This window comes from Ambystoma mexicanum, chromosome 6p (genome assembly GCF_040938575.1).
Source record: "Ambystoma mexicanum isolate Mex_15411 chromosome 6p, UKY_AmexF1_1, whole genome shotgun sequence".
In the NCBI taxonomy this organism is placed as follows: Eukaryota; Metazoa; Chordata; class Amphibia; order Caudata; family Ambystomatidae; genus Ambystoma; species Ambystoma mexicanum.
Genome location: NC_090935.1, coordinates 1105667422 through 1105686445, shown reverse-complemented (window position 1 = coordinate 1105686445; position 19024 = coordinate 1105667422). Strand labels below are relative to the sequence as shown.

The window sequence follows — 19024 nt, the reverse complement described above, 5'->3', positions numbered from 1 at the left end:
AGTATGGAGACAGCCATGGGAGGGGGAGGTATGGCTTTTGAAGATTGCATGGTTAAACTACTAGCAAAAGGTGGCCCAAATTCACTTGAAATCTACGTGCGACTTCCCCATTGCCTGGACGGTTCAGAGTCTTAAATGAATCTTGATTTCAAGGCTTCTGATTTTGAGTCTTTGAAATCATGCTTGGTGTAATGTGAAAGTGCTACACAGCTTGATATTCTAGTCATTACACATCTTCACGGAAGGCATGTCTTCTAGCCATAGTAGCATAATGTCCACTGATTGCCTTCATTAACTCAATGCGACAACTTCTCTGTGCAAAGTAGATTTGCTTCGTTTAAAAGGGGTGTTGTCACCACTTGGTACGAAATAACACTCGATAGGCAGGTATTTGTTTCTCTTATCCACCCCTTTATTCAACATACAGGTTCTGTTCTGCTCACACCACCCTCAACCCCCCTGGATCCATTGTCTCAGGCTTGCCTCTTTCTCGCTGTGAGTCTCTCCGCTGTATGCCCACATGTAATTCGATTGGGTCTCCTTCCTGCAACAACGATAAGGAGCGAATCAACCCTTTTCCCGACTATCCCCTTTTTACACTCTTCCCACCCATTGGTTGCTTGCATTCCCTGCACCTGATTCCTATTCCCCCCCTAGGTGTTCCCGTAGTCGTCTAGCACTGACACCCACCCCTGTGGCCAACCACCTCCCTTTCTGCAACAGTCACTGCGAGTTTTCTGTGAAACACCATCTCCACAGCGCATGGGGCCCTTAATCCTGCCCGACCACGGATCCACTGGTGGTAGTCTGTTCCTTCAGGACTGCTGGCTAAGTACTTGGTCGTTTGTTTTCCCAGTCTGCCAGGATCATTGCCATGGGCCGTCCTGTCCTGCTTGCTAGACATGTACTTGGTATTGGTAGATCTCCCTCCCTTTCAGCCGTGGTTAGTGGCTGCTGGCAACCGCCCGCCGCTGCCTCCGTGCGGTAACTGCTCCCTCCTAGGGACGCTCTACTGGTCCGCCCATCACGGGCGTGGAGGTGTTCATCCAGTAAAGGGCCGGTCTAGACTGGGCGACAGCCTGTCGGCAATAATAAACACGTTACTTACAAAAGTGAGCCACACAGTTACTTGAAGATGTTCTTCTGCAGGCTACCGTATTGGGCAACAACTTTTTGGCAAAGTGCCTGGAGCCTAACCTGGACTGGTGTGTTACTCATTCATGAATGGCCCATTTTTACATGCCTGACCCCCCAATCCAGAGCCGTTCTCACTTCAGAGTCCGGCTTGCAGGCTCTCGTATGCATTAAATATACAAGACTTCATATATATTCTGTGACCTTTTAATTGCTTGCCCAGTTTTCTTTCTTTTTGGCAAGGAAAGCTTTTCTTCTCTTCTGTTATGCCACTAATCCTTCCACTTCTATTTGCTGTGACGTGGCCGTGGGGCCCCAAGGCAGCGTCTCACAACCTGCCCAAAATATAGAAATTAAATAAAATTTGCGGCTCCCCCATTCAGGCCAGTGGGAACAAGCTATTTATATGGCGACATCTACTGGTGATCTGAAGTTCGTCTTCGAGGACAAAGGTCCGAGGATGTTGACTTGTTTGCATTGACTGGTAGCAACAGACTTACCTCTTTGTGCCTCGGCTAACCGCTGTGGGCCAGTGCTGGAGAAGGTGGGTATATTCTGGTTAAAACCTGAGCTGGCGGTGGCCTTTGAGTTTTCTGGGTTAGTAAGGTGTTCGTTTATCCATACAGACATCCGTGTAGGTCTTACCGTTCCCCTCCTGGGGCGTTCCTCTTGCCTGGACTTTAATGGCATTTTGGGTGTAGTTACCATGGATACTTTAAGAGGCCGTACGAAAATGCATTATGGTGGTCAGTGGGAACTGCAAAATGCAGTTTCGCACATTCTTTGCAATGACTGTAATACTGGCTCCCAAATCATCCGTTGGTGAAGGGGGCTGGTAAATCCTTGTATGGACCCTCTGTTTCCACAGCATAGAAGGAATTGCTATATGCCCAAATACTCTGATCTTATCCATCAGGTTATTCATTCCTAATGGGATGGGGTTAGAACTAACCTGATCTCATGGAAGCCCTCTTGCATTGGTTAGTTCATCAGGAGTCTGTTCTTGCCTGTCTAAATTCTCAATCAGCTCGTCTCCTGCTGACCCCTGATTCTGATTCTTGCCAAGGTTGGAGTTCTTCTCGCCTTTCGTCAGTCGCTTCAGGGTGTTGATCAATTATGGACAAAGTGCAGCAATCACTTCAAATAGCATTTTCAGCCTGTGATTTTAGTGTATACCTTTTATGTATTGTAAATGGAAGCCTTCACAACTCAAGTAGGCTTGGAGATGCCAAGTCTACTCTGTATATCTCAAAGCAACTCTTGGGAAATGTTTTCCTTGCAGATCTTTTTGAGTTATTCGGCTCCCTCTGGTTTGCTTTAGTCTGCCTAATTTCTGATATTTTGTTCATTAAAGCCACTTAGGTAGATAAATTTGAAGGCCTCTGTGGCGTTCCATGTGAAGGTCTTTGAGCACAAGTAGCAGGAAAATGTTTTACAATGGCAATGCCGGCATTTAAGTCAGGACTTTTCTTTGAGCGCACCTTGCTAGCTTGAAAGGAGGGCAGAACTGCCATATTGATGCAGCACGCCTCAAGGTGGGGGTGCGGGTGGGGAGAATCCTCTGGGCACACAAATGTTTTACAGTTGCAATTCTCCCATATACTGTTTAGACACGTGTTTACGAATAGGAAATTCTCTGTAAGACGCAGATTGCAGTGGACCCCGGTAGCACTTTGCTAAATAAGGAAACTGTACACTGTTTAAAACATGACCACATTGTTGTCTTTTTTTTTTTGCACCCTCTTGTCGTTTAGCCGAAAGATACCCAGCAAGCGTTAAGTAGAAAAGCCTCGGCGGTGAACATGGAGAAATTTAAGAAGTTTGCAGCCCGCAGAAAATGGAAGGTAAGTTCCACTTTATATTGTGGGCATTGACAAAATATTGCAAAACGCACCTGACGGCCCAGTGAACTGAATTGGATGTGCAAGGCCGAGGTTAAATCAAGGCTGGATATCATCGGTCATGTGGAAGGGGGTGCTTTTAGTAATCAAGGGTCCTGCTGGCAGGCAATGGCCAATAGGGGCTGACCTTAAGTGCCCTGGAAGAATAGGCGACCAAAACGGCAGTAGTTTATGGTCGAAGTGTAAGACACAAAAAGTCACCATTCACTTCTTACTATGGTGAAAGTTTCTGAATCTTTGACGCTTTAATTTGTGAAAATTCCAGAACTTGCTCTCTGACCTTGGCCTAGCTTCAAGATTTTCTAAGCAAATTTTGAAAAATCATGTACTCCTTCCTAACATCTGATAAATTAAGCTGTTAGCACCTGGGAGGTGAAGTAGATCAGGCTCCTGCCAATCAGTGATCTTAAAAGGCGGGCTCTCATGGCATTAAACTTTCTTGGAGCTCTAAACGGCTACTGGTGTAATGAAAATGCCTAAACTAGGTATGCCTTCAGCCACTCCATGTATAAGCACTGTGTGTCCTTCACTGAAGGCCAGTTAAAAACAAGATTTGGCAAAGTCAACAGTTTTGTCTTGTGCTTAAGTATATGGTATTTGCCAGATACTGCGATTGGATGCCCATGTACTCAGACCATTTTGCATCTGCTACCATCAATGGCCAGTTAATACCACTATGGCAGTACCTGGCAATTGCCTTTCCCTTGCCTACACAAAAGCCAAAACTGTTGGAAAGAAAAGGCAAAAATGTTGGCATTGCCTATGCTTGGTTGAAAGCTGTTGCTAACTTGGGAAAACTGCCAGCATGCCATTTCACAGCATAAAATAAAATTAAAATGCTATTGTCGACCTGGACAGTATGCAAGGGTGCTAATGGCAATAAGCCCCACCCCCCTGCCCTCCTACCCCTCCCCCTCCCCCCGAGGTTGAGGGAATTATCGGCTGGTAATGGAACCGGGGCCCTCGTTCGGGTCCTCACTCTGCGTTCAGGCTTGTAACTTGGGCCCAGGGCTGTTATCGGGCAGTAATACTCCCCACCTTGGGGGCTACTGCTTAAATAATGATGGCACTCAACGCAGACTGAAATATGGGGCGCAGTGATGTATTAAGTTATATTAAGCTGCTGTTCGCTGCTGTATGTACAGAGTGGTTTATAAACATTCTTATTCTTGCTGTGATGGGTCACGAAAAGCGCTCACCCGGAAGCATAACAAACTTGTCTTTTCCACATCTACATCAGTTAATTTTCTTTGTTTGTTTTCAAAGCAATCTGTACGCTTGATCTCCCTGTGCCAAAGACTATCACGGTCCTTCCTGTCCAGAAGTAACATGAGCGTGGCAAGAAGCGATGACACTCTGGTAAGCCAGTTCATGTGTGTACGTGTACGTGAACGACTGTGAAGCGTTATTTGAAAAAGTGATTGATGCAAAGTAACCGTGCTGCGTGTGATTCCTGCACTAGGCTGTTCGTCGAGTGCCGCCTTCATACGCTCACGCGCAGATGTCTCGTGACTTTGAGAAAGTCATGTGGGACATTACGGCGGCAATCTAATGGCTGGCTGGGCCGTGTGCGGCCATAAAATTAGCAGCCCTGCGGCAGTGGTGCGTGAACGGAGGTTGACTTCGAGCCAAGGTCGGAGGAACATGCCACTTAAAGGCTTTCTGATTTACTCTTCCGCTCAGTCTTGGCATTGCGCGCAGGAAATTAGGCGCTCTGTTGCAGGTGCGCCGTAATGGAACCTTATTAAAGAGGCCGATTCTTGTCGCGCACAAAACGGTTCATTCGTGCGTTGGTGTTGCTGTTGAGCTGTATGTGACGTGAGCTGCCAGTTTCATGTGCGTTTTATGTTTAAACCGTTTTAAAAGGGGCTTCTCCCCCATGAAGTAGACTTGCCACAGGAACGCGTATTCCTTTGTTCTGCATTATTTTTTAACTGAATTGGATGCTCTTTCATATTTGTTGGAAGCAAGGCCACGATGGAGTGAATTCTTGTGCTGTCGTTTGGGCCTTCGAATCCCGGATGCTTGAAACACAAAACGCACACGCCTATGAAAAGTTGTGGCAGTATTTCACGCCACTGCAACTGGTATGGTGCTCCGGCCTTGGACAAGGGACTCTAATGACGGAGGTAGCAGGTATTCACCCAGGCATGTAGCAGTCTGTCTTTGGGAGGACCCACAAGTCACCTTTTGCCTCCCACGATTCATTTGGTTGTTAAACAGTTGACGCCTTTTTCCGCAACGAAACTGGCCATTTCGTCAACTTCCTTCTCAACCTATCTGACAACTGGTGTGGGCTCCCACCCTTTCTGGACCCAACTTCCCTAGAAGGAGTCTGCTTCCACGGTGTAATGTGTCCCGACTGGAGCCATCCTGCATGCTTGCCAACATGACCCATTCCAATCCGCAGGTGCTTATCCATTCCTGGTTGTAGTCTGAGTTGACAAAGGAAAAAGTGGAACTACAGATCTCAGAATGCAAAGGGGAAAAAACCAGGACTGTATAAGCACCTACAGGTTGGAATGGGTCCTGTTGGCAAGTATGATCCTGGCCCTGCTGCCACTGCATTCGGCCAACAGGTTGTGTTCTGTGTCCTCCGCCATCCTCGGTTATCTTGCCACTTACGTCACCATCACAAGCACTTATTGCAAACCTGGTGTAGAAGGAAAGCTGTGGCCAAATGCTATGGAGTGGTGGCACAGTGACACTGTAGAATAAAACCCAGGAATACTTGCAGAAAAATGAGGTCTACCTCAAATTGGGCATCTCGAATCTATGCCAAAGATACTGTTGAGGATCAAAGAACTGTTTGAGCCTAAAATACTGTCTAAAGCCTTTTGAAGATGCTGCAAGGAAGTATGGGTGAATGCCCTCTGGAATGCCCGCTGCTGGAAGATGTTTTTTATTTTATTTGTTGGTAGCACCCAGACCTGGAGATATCACAGCGCTAAAGGTACAAGTTGGGAATTACATATTCTTTGCACAGTCTAGACCAGGCTATGATTGGCCATGGGTCTGTTTCGCTCTCATGTACATAGGTCGCCACACTTTTAGAATCCTAGGTACGGATGCTGATATGTTTATTTATATGTTTTATTTTACTGCTTGCAGTCCTTGGGTAATTCTTGTTTCTATGGTATTACAAAATCGGTGTAGTTGCTACCTAGCCAAAAAGGTTTCCATCGGGAGTGGCAAAGGCACAACTTGCGTGCTGTTCCAGGAGCGGCACATAGTGCCAGTGGCCGTCCTGCCGGATGCGGCAGGGTTGGTTTTGCCGTCACTAGACTCCTCTGGTGGGATTTGGTATAGTTGTGATGTCAATCCTCTAGAAAGGCCACCACAGTTCATATGGTGCCAAGAGGCCGGCAAACTTTCAATAGCAGTAAAATGGTGGGGCGCTCCAACATATGCCATACAAGGATTATGGTCGTGGCCTTTCAATTTTTTTTTTTTTTGAGAAAAGGGACAGGGAACGAGAACACAGTCATGTTGAATGCACTTACTCCACATCAACAGGCCGATTCATGTAATTCCTCTCAAAAGTGTCGCACGCGGCTGGCGCACAGCGTGCCCGTGCGAATGTCTGCGCTAGCCGCGTGCGATAAAATCAATTTCCGCGCACAGCGTATTCATGGATTCCCACCTCCAAAAGCAGACGTGGTGCAGAGTGGCGCAGCGACCCTGCAGCAGCGCCAGTTACGCCCCCAAGAACACCCTCGCGCAAGGAAAAGCCATCAAGATCGCAAAACCATCGCAAAGGGCTGCACCAACCCTGTACCAGTGCGAGAAGTTACACACGCGACCTGGCCTGGGGGAGCGTGTGCGTGTATTTCAGGGGTGCGCGAGAAGTATTACACGCGATTGGCCTGGGCGCGTGTATTTCAGGGGCTCGCGGATGGTTTCACACGCGATCGGGCCTGGGGGAGTGTGTGCGTGTATTACAGGGGTGCGCAAGAAGTTCCACACGCGATTGGCCTGGGCGCGTGTATTTCAGGGGCTCGCGGGTGGTTTCACACGCGATCGGGCCTGGGGGAGCGTGTGCGTGTATTTCAGGGGCTCGCGGGTGGTTTCACACGCGATCGTGCCTGTGGGAGCGTGTGCATGTATTTCAGGGGCTCACGGGTGGTTTCACACGCGATCGGGCCTGGGGGAGCGTGTGCGTGTATTTCAGGGGTGCACGAGAAGTCCCACACGCAATTGGCCTGGGCGCGTGTATATCAGGGGCTCGCGGGTGGTTTCACACGCGATCGGGCCTGGGGGAGCGTGTGCATGTATTTCAGGGGCTCGCGGGTCGTTTCACACGCGATCGGGCCTGGGGGAGCGTGTGCGTGTATTTCAGGGGCTCGCGAGAAGTTCCACACGCGATTGGCCTGGGCGCGTGTATATCAGGGGCTCGCGGGTGGTTTCACACGCGATCGGGCCTGGGGGAGCGGGGTACGTGTATTTCAGGGGTGCGTGAGAAGTACCACATGCGATTGGGCTGGGTGCGGGTATTCCAGGGCTGCGCGGGAAGTTTTACACGCTCGCCTACAACACGTATTCATGGAAACAAACGTGGTCAATCCAGAAACACGTACGCCAGCAGGAAGTAGGCGTACGTCCACCCGCACAGCATAAAAGTGCACGCAAACAACAAACAAGCTCAGACGCCAGTATGAACATACCGTTCCTAGCAGCAGTGGCCGTGGGATACCGCAGGAGGAGGAGGAGGAGGATAGTCCGGGCCAGAATTTTTACACCCAGAACCAGCCTTTTTGTGATGCCTGATGACCATGTGTATGGGAGGTACAGGTTTCCACCTCACATAATACTCGACCTGGTCAGTGAGTGGGAGGATGACCTCACATCAACCACCCTGTGCTCCCAAGCACTCAGCCCCCTGCAGAAGGTCCTCAATGTACTGCACTTCCTGGCCACTGGATCATTTCAGCGGACAAGTGCCATAGTGGGGGTGGTGTCACAGGCCACGCAGTCACGCTGCCTACACCAGGTCTTGCCCATCATCACTGCACGCCCATCAGTCCGCAGGCACATATACCTGCCCAGAACACCTGCAGAAAGGCAGGCTGTTGCCCAGGACTTCTACAGGGTGGCACAATTCCCCAAAGTGCTAGGTGCCATTGATTGCACCCATGTGGCTCTACGTCCCCCCAGGGCAACTGAGCACATCTATAGAAACCGCAAGCACTGGCATTCCATCAACGCCCAGGTGGTATGTGATGCCAAGGGAATCATCACCTCAGTATACTCCAACTATCCAGGCTCCACCCACGACAGTTTCATCTACAGAATGTCTACCCTAAACCGGGACATAGAAGCTGGGCGGTATGGCGATACATGGCTGCTCGGTGAGTATAAATGCCACTGCGCATGCATGCATGTCAGATACTGAGTAATGTCACAAACCCACTGATGATACCCATCACCACCTCCCCAGGGGACAGTGCCTACCCTCTCAGCACCCACATGATGACGCCAATTCGGAACCCCACCACGCCACCCCAGGTAAGATACAACACAGCCCACATTGCAACCCGGGGCATCGTGGAGCGCACATTCGGAGTTCTCAAGTCACGCTTCCGCTCCCTTGACCGTTCTGGCGGGCAGCTGTTATACGCTCCCCCAGTAGTGTGCAGGATCAAAGTGGCAGCATGTGTCCTGCACAACGTTGCAACACGCAGGGGCCTGGCCGTGGACATGGTGGTGCCCCCACATCCCCAACCACATGCATGCCCACTGCTCATGGGAGGGTAAAGGGCACGGGGTGAGGCAGCCCGTACGCAGCTCTTGGCTAATTACTTCACATAAAATCACACCCCTGTGGAGTGCACACAGCCCTGGCACATACCAGCTGACAATCAATGATGATTGTTACTGACAATTATGATGTGTCAATGGACAGTCAACTGTCACAACCATACCAGCCTGAGATTGTACATCTGGAAGTGTTCCATTGTGTGCTTCCCAAACTACACAAACAGCACCAATGCTGTGTTCAAAAGACACACTTCTATGCTGCTGAAATCATTACCCCCTTGCAAGACACAACATGACAACAGTGCCCTGTCACCCAACCCCTCCCCAGCACCGCCACCCAACACACCATGGCATGACATGCCATGTGAGAGCAAACAAAGTCAACCCCCAAACATGACCTGTGTCACAAAGTACAGTGTCCCTAATGGAAACTGGCCACACACAATATGCCCACATGAATGTAGAAACAACAACACACATGACCAAATACTTAACACAATACAACCGACATAGCATAAACATGACAGTACTAAGGCAAAGGATACGTAGTCTTACAACATGAGAATGCCAGCACATCCACCACCTCCAACTGTACAGTGTTGGTGCCACGCACATCTGGAAGTCCACTGCTCACAACATGAGCCCCATCTCCAAAGTGGACGGCCTTGTGAAGACATGAGGAATGAACCTGCAAATCAGGAGGGAGACATCGATCCACAAGCACACATCAATACACCATGCAGTGCACAATACAACAACAATATGCACTAGGAATGTATACACAGTATTGACTACAGACTGCCCACACAGCTCATGGGGGTCCAACGTCACTGTGTAATTCACTGTCACTTGGGAACACCCTTTGCAAGCCCATGGAAACGGGAAGCAGGAGGGGTGTGTGTCTCACTGACACAAGCATCTAACCCAAACTCAGGACAAGCCTGCATGTGCCCAGCAGGAATACAGTGGATGCCCACGGGAGCCACACAAAGCAACACACTGCAACAAAAAATCAAAAATGGCCATGTGTGGGCCAGGGGGGTTGGCGGAGGCCACCCAGGAGGTCCGAGGACAGGGTGCCCACCAACAGTCACCTGCGTGAATGTTGCGAAAAAAAACACCTCCATGGGCTCATGGCCTGCACGGCTACTAAATAGTGGGAGATTCACTGCTGGATTCGCTCTCCTCAACCTCTGCTGCTACAGGAGGGGGTGGTGCCATGGGAGGCAGCCCACGCAATGCCCTAGTTTGGTCCTCCATGACAGCAAGCATGCGGGCCTGGAAGGCCTCGTTCTGGAGGGATATGGTGCGGAGATCCCCATGCAACACCTGACGTGTTGCCCAGACCTCCGCCCGAGTTGCCTGCATCTCTGCTGAGAGCGTACGGGTGACGCGCTCAAGCAGCTGTTCCGTCCTGGTGACAGTGGAAGCCTCAAGGTCCACAAGAGTCTGCCTGAGGTGCCGGACCTCTCCCCTCAGGGCTTCCCTCTGTCCTTGGGCATCTATAGAAATTGATTCCCTCAGATTGTCCAGAGCCGCCTGTCTGTCCCTGTTGGACGCCAACATGTCCTCCCTGACTGATTGGCAAATGGAGTCTGTTGCCTGCTGTAGTAGCTCCATCTGCCTTTCTGGGGGGACAATGGAAGTGGCCACCCTCTCCATGGCCTGAGCAATCATTTCGGATGATGCTGCCTGTTGGTTGGCCATACCGTAAATGGATTGCTCCCATGCGGTATTGCCTGGTGGCAGACGGCCACCGCGTTGGCGGGCACCACACCTGTCTCGGGCAGTCGGCACTGCCTGAGGCTGCAGGACTGCATTTCCCCTCTGAACTGCTGGATCAGGAACAGGATCAGATGTTGCGGAGTGTGGCCCTGCATCCGTAACCACCACAGGCGCACCTACCAACACTGACATCCCCATAGTGGGCTCTACCCCTGGTGCTGGTGGGTCGGACAGAACAGTATCCCTTCCATGAACACATACCTGCGAATCCACATAGGCCTCATCCGAATCAACACCTGAAAAGAGTTATGGGGAGGTGCAGCCAGGGACACCCCGGGACAGTATGGCCTGCAGCAAGAGAGGGTTCTCCCCCACCACCAAACCACGTCCCCCACTGGTACCTGGTTGTGCTTCAGATCCCTCCTGGGCCTGCACCATCTCCTCTCCCACAACAGCATCAGGTGCGTCATCCTCTGCAAAAATAAGAAAGACAAAAACTTGAAACAGGCATTAGCACCATGGCACGCTATCAGGCCAGACAAGCTACAGTACCAGTACTTGATTTACACATGTCCCAAATGACTATAACCCTCCCATGCATGCACTGTCCATGAGTTGGAAGGGGAGGAAATTGTCAGACACTGATGACACCAAGATGGGAGAGCAACACATCAGCTGCATGCTGGCTAGCAGTGCCATCACACATTGGCCTGTCAGTGGCATGTCCAATACACATACATGACACATGCCATCACACAGATGGCATGTACCATGGGCATGACATATATGTGACAATGGGGCAGAGTGATGCGCAGTAGAACCAGGTGAATTCCTACAATCAGCATGAATGAACACAGCTTAATACGGAACAATGTGGTAGCAAGATGCCACTTCAAGGGCAACTGGCGCAATGTAGTGCAAAATGCCTACTGTGGCCAGAAGGGACACTGTAATACCCAAATCCCAGGGCGCAGAATGCATTGGATGAAGCACATGGGTGGGACAAAACACTCGGGCACACACACCCTGACCTGGCACTCAACCAAATCCCCTCCCACAAACTACATACACATGGATCACACACACATGCATGTGCACTCACCGGACAATGCCTCGTAATCTGGCAGTTCTCCCACACCTTGGATCTGCTCCTCTGTGACGTAGGTCCCAGCAACAGGCTCATGTAGAGTGAGTTCTATGTCCTCTTGTGGAGACCCACCTCCAGTCACCAGAGTTGCGGCATGACTTGAGGCCAGCTTTTTCTTTGCCCTACACTTAAGGCCGTTCCAGCGCTTGTAGCACTCAACAGCTGTGCGCCTCATAAACCCAAGGGCACTTATGCTGTCCGCGATGGACTGCCAGTGTGCCTGACGTCGAGCAGGTGTAATCCTACACCCTGAAGTGACCAACATTTCGGCGTCATGTTCGGACACTTACTGCACAAGTGCATCCAGTTCGGCATCATTGAAGCTAGGCTTCCTTGGCGTGCCGGACCGTGTAGCCGTGTCGGGGTCATCAGCCTGTACTGGACGAGCCCTCGTCCTCTTTCTTTTTGTGGGTGGTGGGGATCCGGAGTGCCCTATGCCGCTCTGGACACTAGAGGCAGGAGCACCGGTGGACTGTGTAGTAGTAGTGTGCGATGGCACACTGACCACATGACTTTCTGCAGGCATTAGCTGAAGTGTGATGATGGCAGGGGGAACCTCACTCTGATGTACCGGGACGAACATTGTCCTTGCTGGGGGAGTCAGAGATGGGGTGGACGGAGCTGCAGCTGCCCCTGCAGCCTCCCCACCCCGCCTACTCGGGGCAGCAGATGACATGGCTGCCCCTGTACCACGTGGCCTGGTGACACTGGCTTGCGCCGCCACCCGTGGCCTAGACTTGGCGACCTGGAAGTCAGCCTGGGAGTCACCCTGTGCTAGGTCAGGTGCCACAACGGGCCGGTCCAACAAGGGCTGAGCAGGGATGTGTCAGCCACGTTTCCCTCAACCATGGGGGGGGGATGTGTGTCCCTGACTGGTCCTCCACACGTGGGGGGCTTGGGGGAGTCTGCAAATCCTGGCCACGTCCCCTACCGCACCCACCACGCCCACCTCTTGAGGCTCCGCCACCTTTGCCACCCTTACCACTTGCTCGCCTCCCAGCCATGGCACTGATGGAGTTGTGCGTATGGGAGTTGCAGTGGACAATTGTCCTGGGCAATTGGGGGTCAAAGGGGTAGGATACTAGATGGAATTCGTACCCAAGTGCTCTAGCAAGGCTGTATGTAACTCCTGGGAGAAAGATGGCGGGTCACGCAACGCACAGGCACCCCTAAAACAGAAAATGACGTGCACGCGACCCCTCGTAGACCACGTGCGTGGGAAAAGGAACCTGCACTACGCTGTGGCACCCAGGAACACAAAAATGAACATATGTGTGTCACACGCAGCCTACAATGACCTCTGAAGGGGTACGCTACACACGGGGCTAGCACAGTTGGTAAATACGTGCGTGACTAACCGTCTGCCTGGGAAAAGAGCGTGAAAAATACGCACGTGTGCGCGTTGGCAACACCCCCGCCAAAAGAAGAATTGTACACTGTCTGAGGAGACAGGACAAAAGGAGAAGTCAACGCTGTTTGAGGAAACAGGTCGAAAAGAAAATCAGAAAAATACTGACAGAGGTAACGGAGTACGAACTGGAAACATTGTGAAGTAAATCGCGTGTGAACCGACAAGAAGTACAGATTTCACCCACTCGCTCTCCACGGGAAGCACGTACAAGGAAATGACGTACTACACGCACCTTTTAAACCGCACCGCACGTCCAACATCACTTCCGCGTATACGCACTGAAGCACTATCCTCCAATCACACAGGCTGACACTCGGACGTGCAGTTTTTGGTCTTGTAACATTCCCCCGGGTACAGGGACATGCCCGCGCGAGTCACGTCACAGACGCGCCTGCGCTGTCAGGGCCTTTGGTCCAATGGAATTGCGTACACAGGCCTGATCGCGTGTGGAACTTCTCGCGCACCCCTGGAATACACACACACGCTCCCCCAGGCCTGATCGCGTGTGGAACTTCTCGCGCACCCCTGGAATACACGCACATGCTCCCCCAGGCCAGATCGCGTGTAAAACTTCGCGCGCACCCCTGTAATACACGCTCCCTCAGGCCCGATCTCGTGTGTAAACACCCGCGAGCACCTGAAATACACGTACCCCGCTCCCCCAGGCCCGATCGCATGTGATAACACCCGCAAGCCCCTGAAATACACGCGCCCAGGCCAATCGCGTGTGAGAAGCTTCTCGCGCACCCCTGAAATACATGCGCCCAGGCCAATCGCGTGTGGAACTTCACGCGCACCCCTGAAATACACGCACACGCTCCCCCAGGCCAGATTGCGTGTAAAACTTCGTGCGCACCCCTGAAATACACGCACACGCTCCCCCAGGCCCGATCGCGTGTGTAAACACCCGCGAGCCCCTGGACTACACGTACCCCGCTCCCCCAGGCCCGATCACGTGTAAAAACACCCGCGAGCCCCTGAAATACACGCGCCCAGGCCAATCGCGTGTGAGAAGCTTCTCGCGCACCCCTGAAATACACGCACACGCTCCCCCAGGCCTGATTGCGTGTGGGCCTTCTCGCACGTGTAGGACTTTGGTGCACATTTTTTTCCTGCGCAGGGATGCTACCGTCTGCTTTCGTGTGGCGGGCATGTAGGGGCCTGTGCGCGTCTTTGGCCGTGCGCTGTTTTTCCCTATTCGATTCCATGAATACGTGTTGTAGGCGAGCGTGTGGGCGTTCTGCGCACTTGCCTCCTGTACTTCCCCCCGTGAAGCCCACATTTTCACGAGTTGTTCCCCATTCTGCGTGTGACGCCCCGTGTTACGCCTACTTTTGTTATGTGCGCCGCGCTATGTGCGAATTCGCTGTGACCTTATCGCACGGCGTTCTTTGACCTGTGCGCCAGCGTGCGCCACGCACTTTCTCAGCGCACATCCCACATTTCGCGCGTGCACGGACTTCCATGAATTGATGTGCGATGTTTTCTGTGCAATAATCGCACTTGCACTGCGATTTTCGCTGTTTCTCTGCGAATCGCAGGTTTTCGCACGCGTGCGCCGTTTTTTCGGCGCACGTTGATTCCATGAATCGGCCTGCAAGTGTTTAACACAAGTAAAACCATATATTATTTTGGATGAGAGCAGAGCTAGCACTCCACTCTTAGTGTGGTGAGTTGAGTCACGACTGTCTTGATGCAGCCATTCTCTGAATCCTCGTGTAGTTTTGGTGCTCTGCTGAGCAGACTGGATGATGGAAATCCTCTACTGCAGGATTAGGAGCATCTGATCACCTCACACTCCCCAAGCGAGCCCCATGACCAGGTGTGGTTGTGGGTAAATTGTTGATTTGTGCTGCTTCCTCGCCAGGCGACACCAGCCAGGAGCTAAACAGTGCATCCTGAGGCGCCAACTTCTCTCATTGCCTTTAATCCTAATGTAATGCGCAAATGTGAATTTATCACAGCGGGAGCCCCCCTACATCCTGACATTCATCAGTCCAATCTGTTCAGAGATGGCATTACTGGCGGGCTGGGCTCTGGCAACGCCCATCTGTTGAACAGACCCCACTGATCAATGTAGTGCATACATGTATTGGTGGGGCCTGTCTACTGACACACTAGCAGCTGCAATGTGTACTGGCAAGATGGCAGCCAGAGTGACATGTGACTCCTAAAATTGGCTGCCTTTAAAAGTGCAGATACCCGTGTTGGAAATACATTTAACTGCATATCCTTGTTTGTTTGGTGGCAGTACTTGGTTAAATGAAAATATAAATCAATAAGTGGTTAGATATAGTGGCATAGGGGGGGAATAGTTAAAATTATTAAAACTTGCACTGTCATTTTTACCAGCCACTTGGTTTCCAATGTGACCTGCAGCTCCGGAGCTATTTGTGTATTGCGTCTGACCCTAGAAGTTCTACTCCAAGAAAATGGTGGCTAGCTCAAGATGCACTTTTTTCTCATCTAGGAAGCTGCCACACCTTCCCATGAGAGCCGGGCATATCTCTGCTAGGGGTGGGAGCTTCAAAGGAGCCTGTGCGACATAATGTGTCGTTAAGCCCCGTTCCAATGGCTGGAACTGGGTGTAACGGCCTGGCAGCCCAAGTCAACGGCCTGAGCGAAGGGCGGTTAACTTGGGCTGCCGGGCTGTTACCCCTGGTTGCAGCCCTTGGAACACAGACTTAAGGCCATTAGCACCCTTGGTTATCAAAACGGTAAGCCAGGGTGCTAAAAGTATTTTCAGTCATTAAGAGACCCCTCGCGCATCCGTTCAATGACTGAAAATAGTCTTAAAATGGCTGCCATGGAAAGCGAAGACTGGGCTCTGTACGGAGCCCGCTTTCCTTGCCAAGTGGAAGGAGCAGCCCTGAGGGACCCTCTTACTTTCTGCAGACAAGGTCCTCTGGGAGCTGACCACATAAGGAATAAACGTTGTAACAGCAGCAAGGATTTGCCTTTAACAGAAGGCTTGGAATGGACCAGTCTGCTGTGGCAAAGTGATTATATAATGGAGACCCTCCTTTAACTGATCTTGGTATAGTGTTCTTACGTCATCGTGGAAGAGGATGTCACTGAACTCCTCTTGCGATAAAGGCTGAATAAGTTCCCATTTTTGGGTGCAGTCAAGAACCTGCATAACCATATCTGGGGGACCCTTTCAGGTGACCTACTGGTAGAAAGGCCTGGCACCTGCTGGACAGGACATTGGTTTGCAGGACTGCCTTCTGAAATGGCAGGCCGTGCAAGTGTCTCTGGCAACCTTCTTGGCTGGTAAGAGCCTAAGATGGACTCCCCTGTCCTCATGGAACTGGTTAAGGATCGCAGAGCAACGGTAGGAGGCAACTTGAATCAGATTTTACTCGGTGAAAAGCACCCAGAAGCTCAATGCTGTCGATCCTGAAAACTAGCATAAAGGGTTGATAAAACAGTGCATCTGTCCCCTTGCCTCCTTGTTATGACACTCAAATATTTTAAGACGAAGTGTAAAGCCTTAAAGACACATTCTTGATCTAGTTGGACATTTCTGCTAGACTATTTACCTGCAGACTCCTGTTCTTATGTCCAAGGTACCCCTTTCCTCCCAGTGCCTGCATTCCCAGCGGGTCTCATTAGAGTTGTGGGTTTTTAGTGGTTGTAATAGTTCAGCCTTTTAGTTTAACGTGTTATATTTAGACTTGGTGTGCATTCCTTTTATTTTGGCACCTCATGTACTTTTGAGGTTAGATACTTCCATGCTGGCTCACACCCTCCTGAAGAGTATAGGCTGCCCTCGACCCATGCAACCCTATATCAGTCATGTTGGGTCTGTTGCAGCTTTGATTGAGCTCACTGCTGGTCTGATAGTAGTGTGCGACTGAGTATGAGCTCAGAAGCCCTGCTCACCCCTGTACTACTGCAGGGGAGCAGTCATTTTGTCACAATGCCTTTGTAATGTCTGTCTGGTGGTAATCGAAGTACCTGGTCCGTGATGCCAGAGGATCCATAGTCCATGAGCCTGAAGCCTGGCCATATATAAGATCAGCGACCTTGAACAATGCCCTCCTCCCAGTGCCTTAAGTGGCACTACAAAATGAGCCGGGGCTCAAGGGGGCATGGCCTAATGGCAGGGGTCCTGCAGGCCTGTTAGGCCATGCCCCCCTGACGAGCCCCAGCTCAATGGGCTACTGGCACCCCGGCCTTGCAGCCTTTTGTAGAGATCAGCACCCTCTCCTCATGGAGAAGAGGGTGCTGATCTCTGCATTTAATTTCTATAGGCTTGCCTGGCAAGGGATAGCGCCTCGCCTTACCAGCCTTAATGGTGGCGTTGGCCATCGCCAAATGGCGAGGGGCAGCATCACCATTAAGGCTGAAAGGGTGAGGCAGCTGGAAGCTGATTGAGGCCATTTTCCAAAATACTGAAACTCCTGTGAATCCGTGGGAGCTTCAGTGTTTAGAAAGCAAGGCTTCTGCTTCCAGCGGCCTCACGTTTTCTCCATAATGGTGGCGCCGGCCCACGGGCATCTCTTTCTTGAAGGGATACCTTGCAGGTACAGCGTCACCATTATGGCTGAAAGCTGACACGAGCGAGAGCTTCAGGCTTTAGAAAAAAAGGCTTTTCGTGTAGTGCCAGAGGCTGCCAGGAGAGATTAGTGGGCCCCGGCAGGGGGCAGTCCCAGCCCACTTAAAGCCCTGCTTCCTCCTATTAGTGCAGGCTGTGCCAGGGGGCACCAAACGGAACTCTGTATACAATCTTTCAGGAAGAGCAATGCTAGGGTGGGACAATATACAGAGCAGATCAGTGTGCCTTGAAGGTGGGGCGGTCTGGCAACTGTGGTGAACTGTATGAGGAGTACTTTAGGTGGCGCACGTTTCATGACCGCCCAATGGGAGCCTTGATTTTACATAGACTAGTGATGAATAGATATGCCTGCCGCTATTGCCTGACACTCGGGCAGTGGTGTGACCCGCTGAGTGGGGCATTTCAAAAATCCATGGAGTCCTGTAAGCAGTGCCCGGAAGGCACATTATTGTAGAATGGGGCAGTTGGGTAAGGTAGACCGTGGTGTGCATGAACGCGTCAACAATGCAACTCCCCTGTTCTCCAACTAGCCGCCAACCGTATCGAGTTCGGAAGAGGATGTCTGCGATCTAAAAATAGCAGCCTGTGAAAAGTAAGACACTACACTTCATTTTGAAATTGGAAACTCGCCGTGCACGCCGAAGAGAAGTAGACCAAAATGAGCCGTGTTTGCCGCAGGGAGTGAAGTTGCTGTGTACTACGCTACGCAGGTGAAAGCGTGAGTCTGTCGGCGATGTCCTTAATTGTCTGGCAGTGGTGCAAGATTGACAATGTGCTTTCCTTTAAGATTCTCGTCTGCATTCAGCTGTCTTTAATTATAGGCATTGCAGTGCTTAATTTGTAAAAAAAAAAAAAAATGCCAGGGCCCAAATATTTTCCAGCACTCCTTTGATACTTTGGGTGGGAAGGACCGCATCACTGCTTCCTCCACCCATAGGTGCTCCCCACAGTGACGACATAATGGGGATTACACTACGCCTCGCACCTGCTCATTGAGGTTGGTGGATGCACGGACTGTCGCCACTTCATAATCAAAGTGAGTCTGAGACAAGGTCTGGGCTCAAAGTGCCACGGACAAACCCCCCTCCCCCAAATTAAGCACTGGCATTGCGGCTGCAACGGTAGTGGGCGATTTTTGGAGATCTTGAGACAAACATATACCTGCTCTGGAGGAGGCCTTCAATAGGTCCTGGACTGCTGACGGCAACATTATCTGCAAATGATCTGCTGTGGAGCTCCTGCTGCAGTGAAACATTTTGGGCGGGAATATTACATTGTTCTAAAATATGCTGATAAGGCAAGTCATTACTTCTAGTTGATTGCACGTTTAGTGCAATACAATTTATTCGATAGCTTGATTTGTTCATTAATGTTTTACATCTTAAACA

The 19024-nt window shown here is 51.0% G+C and overlaps 1 protein-coding gene across 3 annotated transcripts in view; it reads left to right on the top strand.

The window, feature by feature from the left end:
• DAPK1 (death associated protein kinase 1) overlaps positions 1-19024 on the top strand; it is a 986032-nt gene that overhangs the window by 529560 nt on the left and 437448 nt on the right. For all 3 annotated transcript variants that reach the window (XM_069625713.1, XM_069625714.1, XM_069625715.1), the window contains exons 10-11: positions 2889-2978; positions 4302-4394. In XM_069625713.1, coding sequence (XP_069481814.1) covers positions 2889-2978; positions 4302-4394 — 183 coding nt within the window. The remainder of the gene's footprint in view (positions 1-2888; positions 2979-4301; positions 4395-19024) is intronic.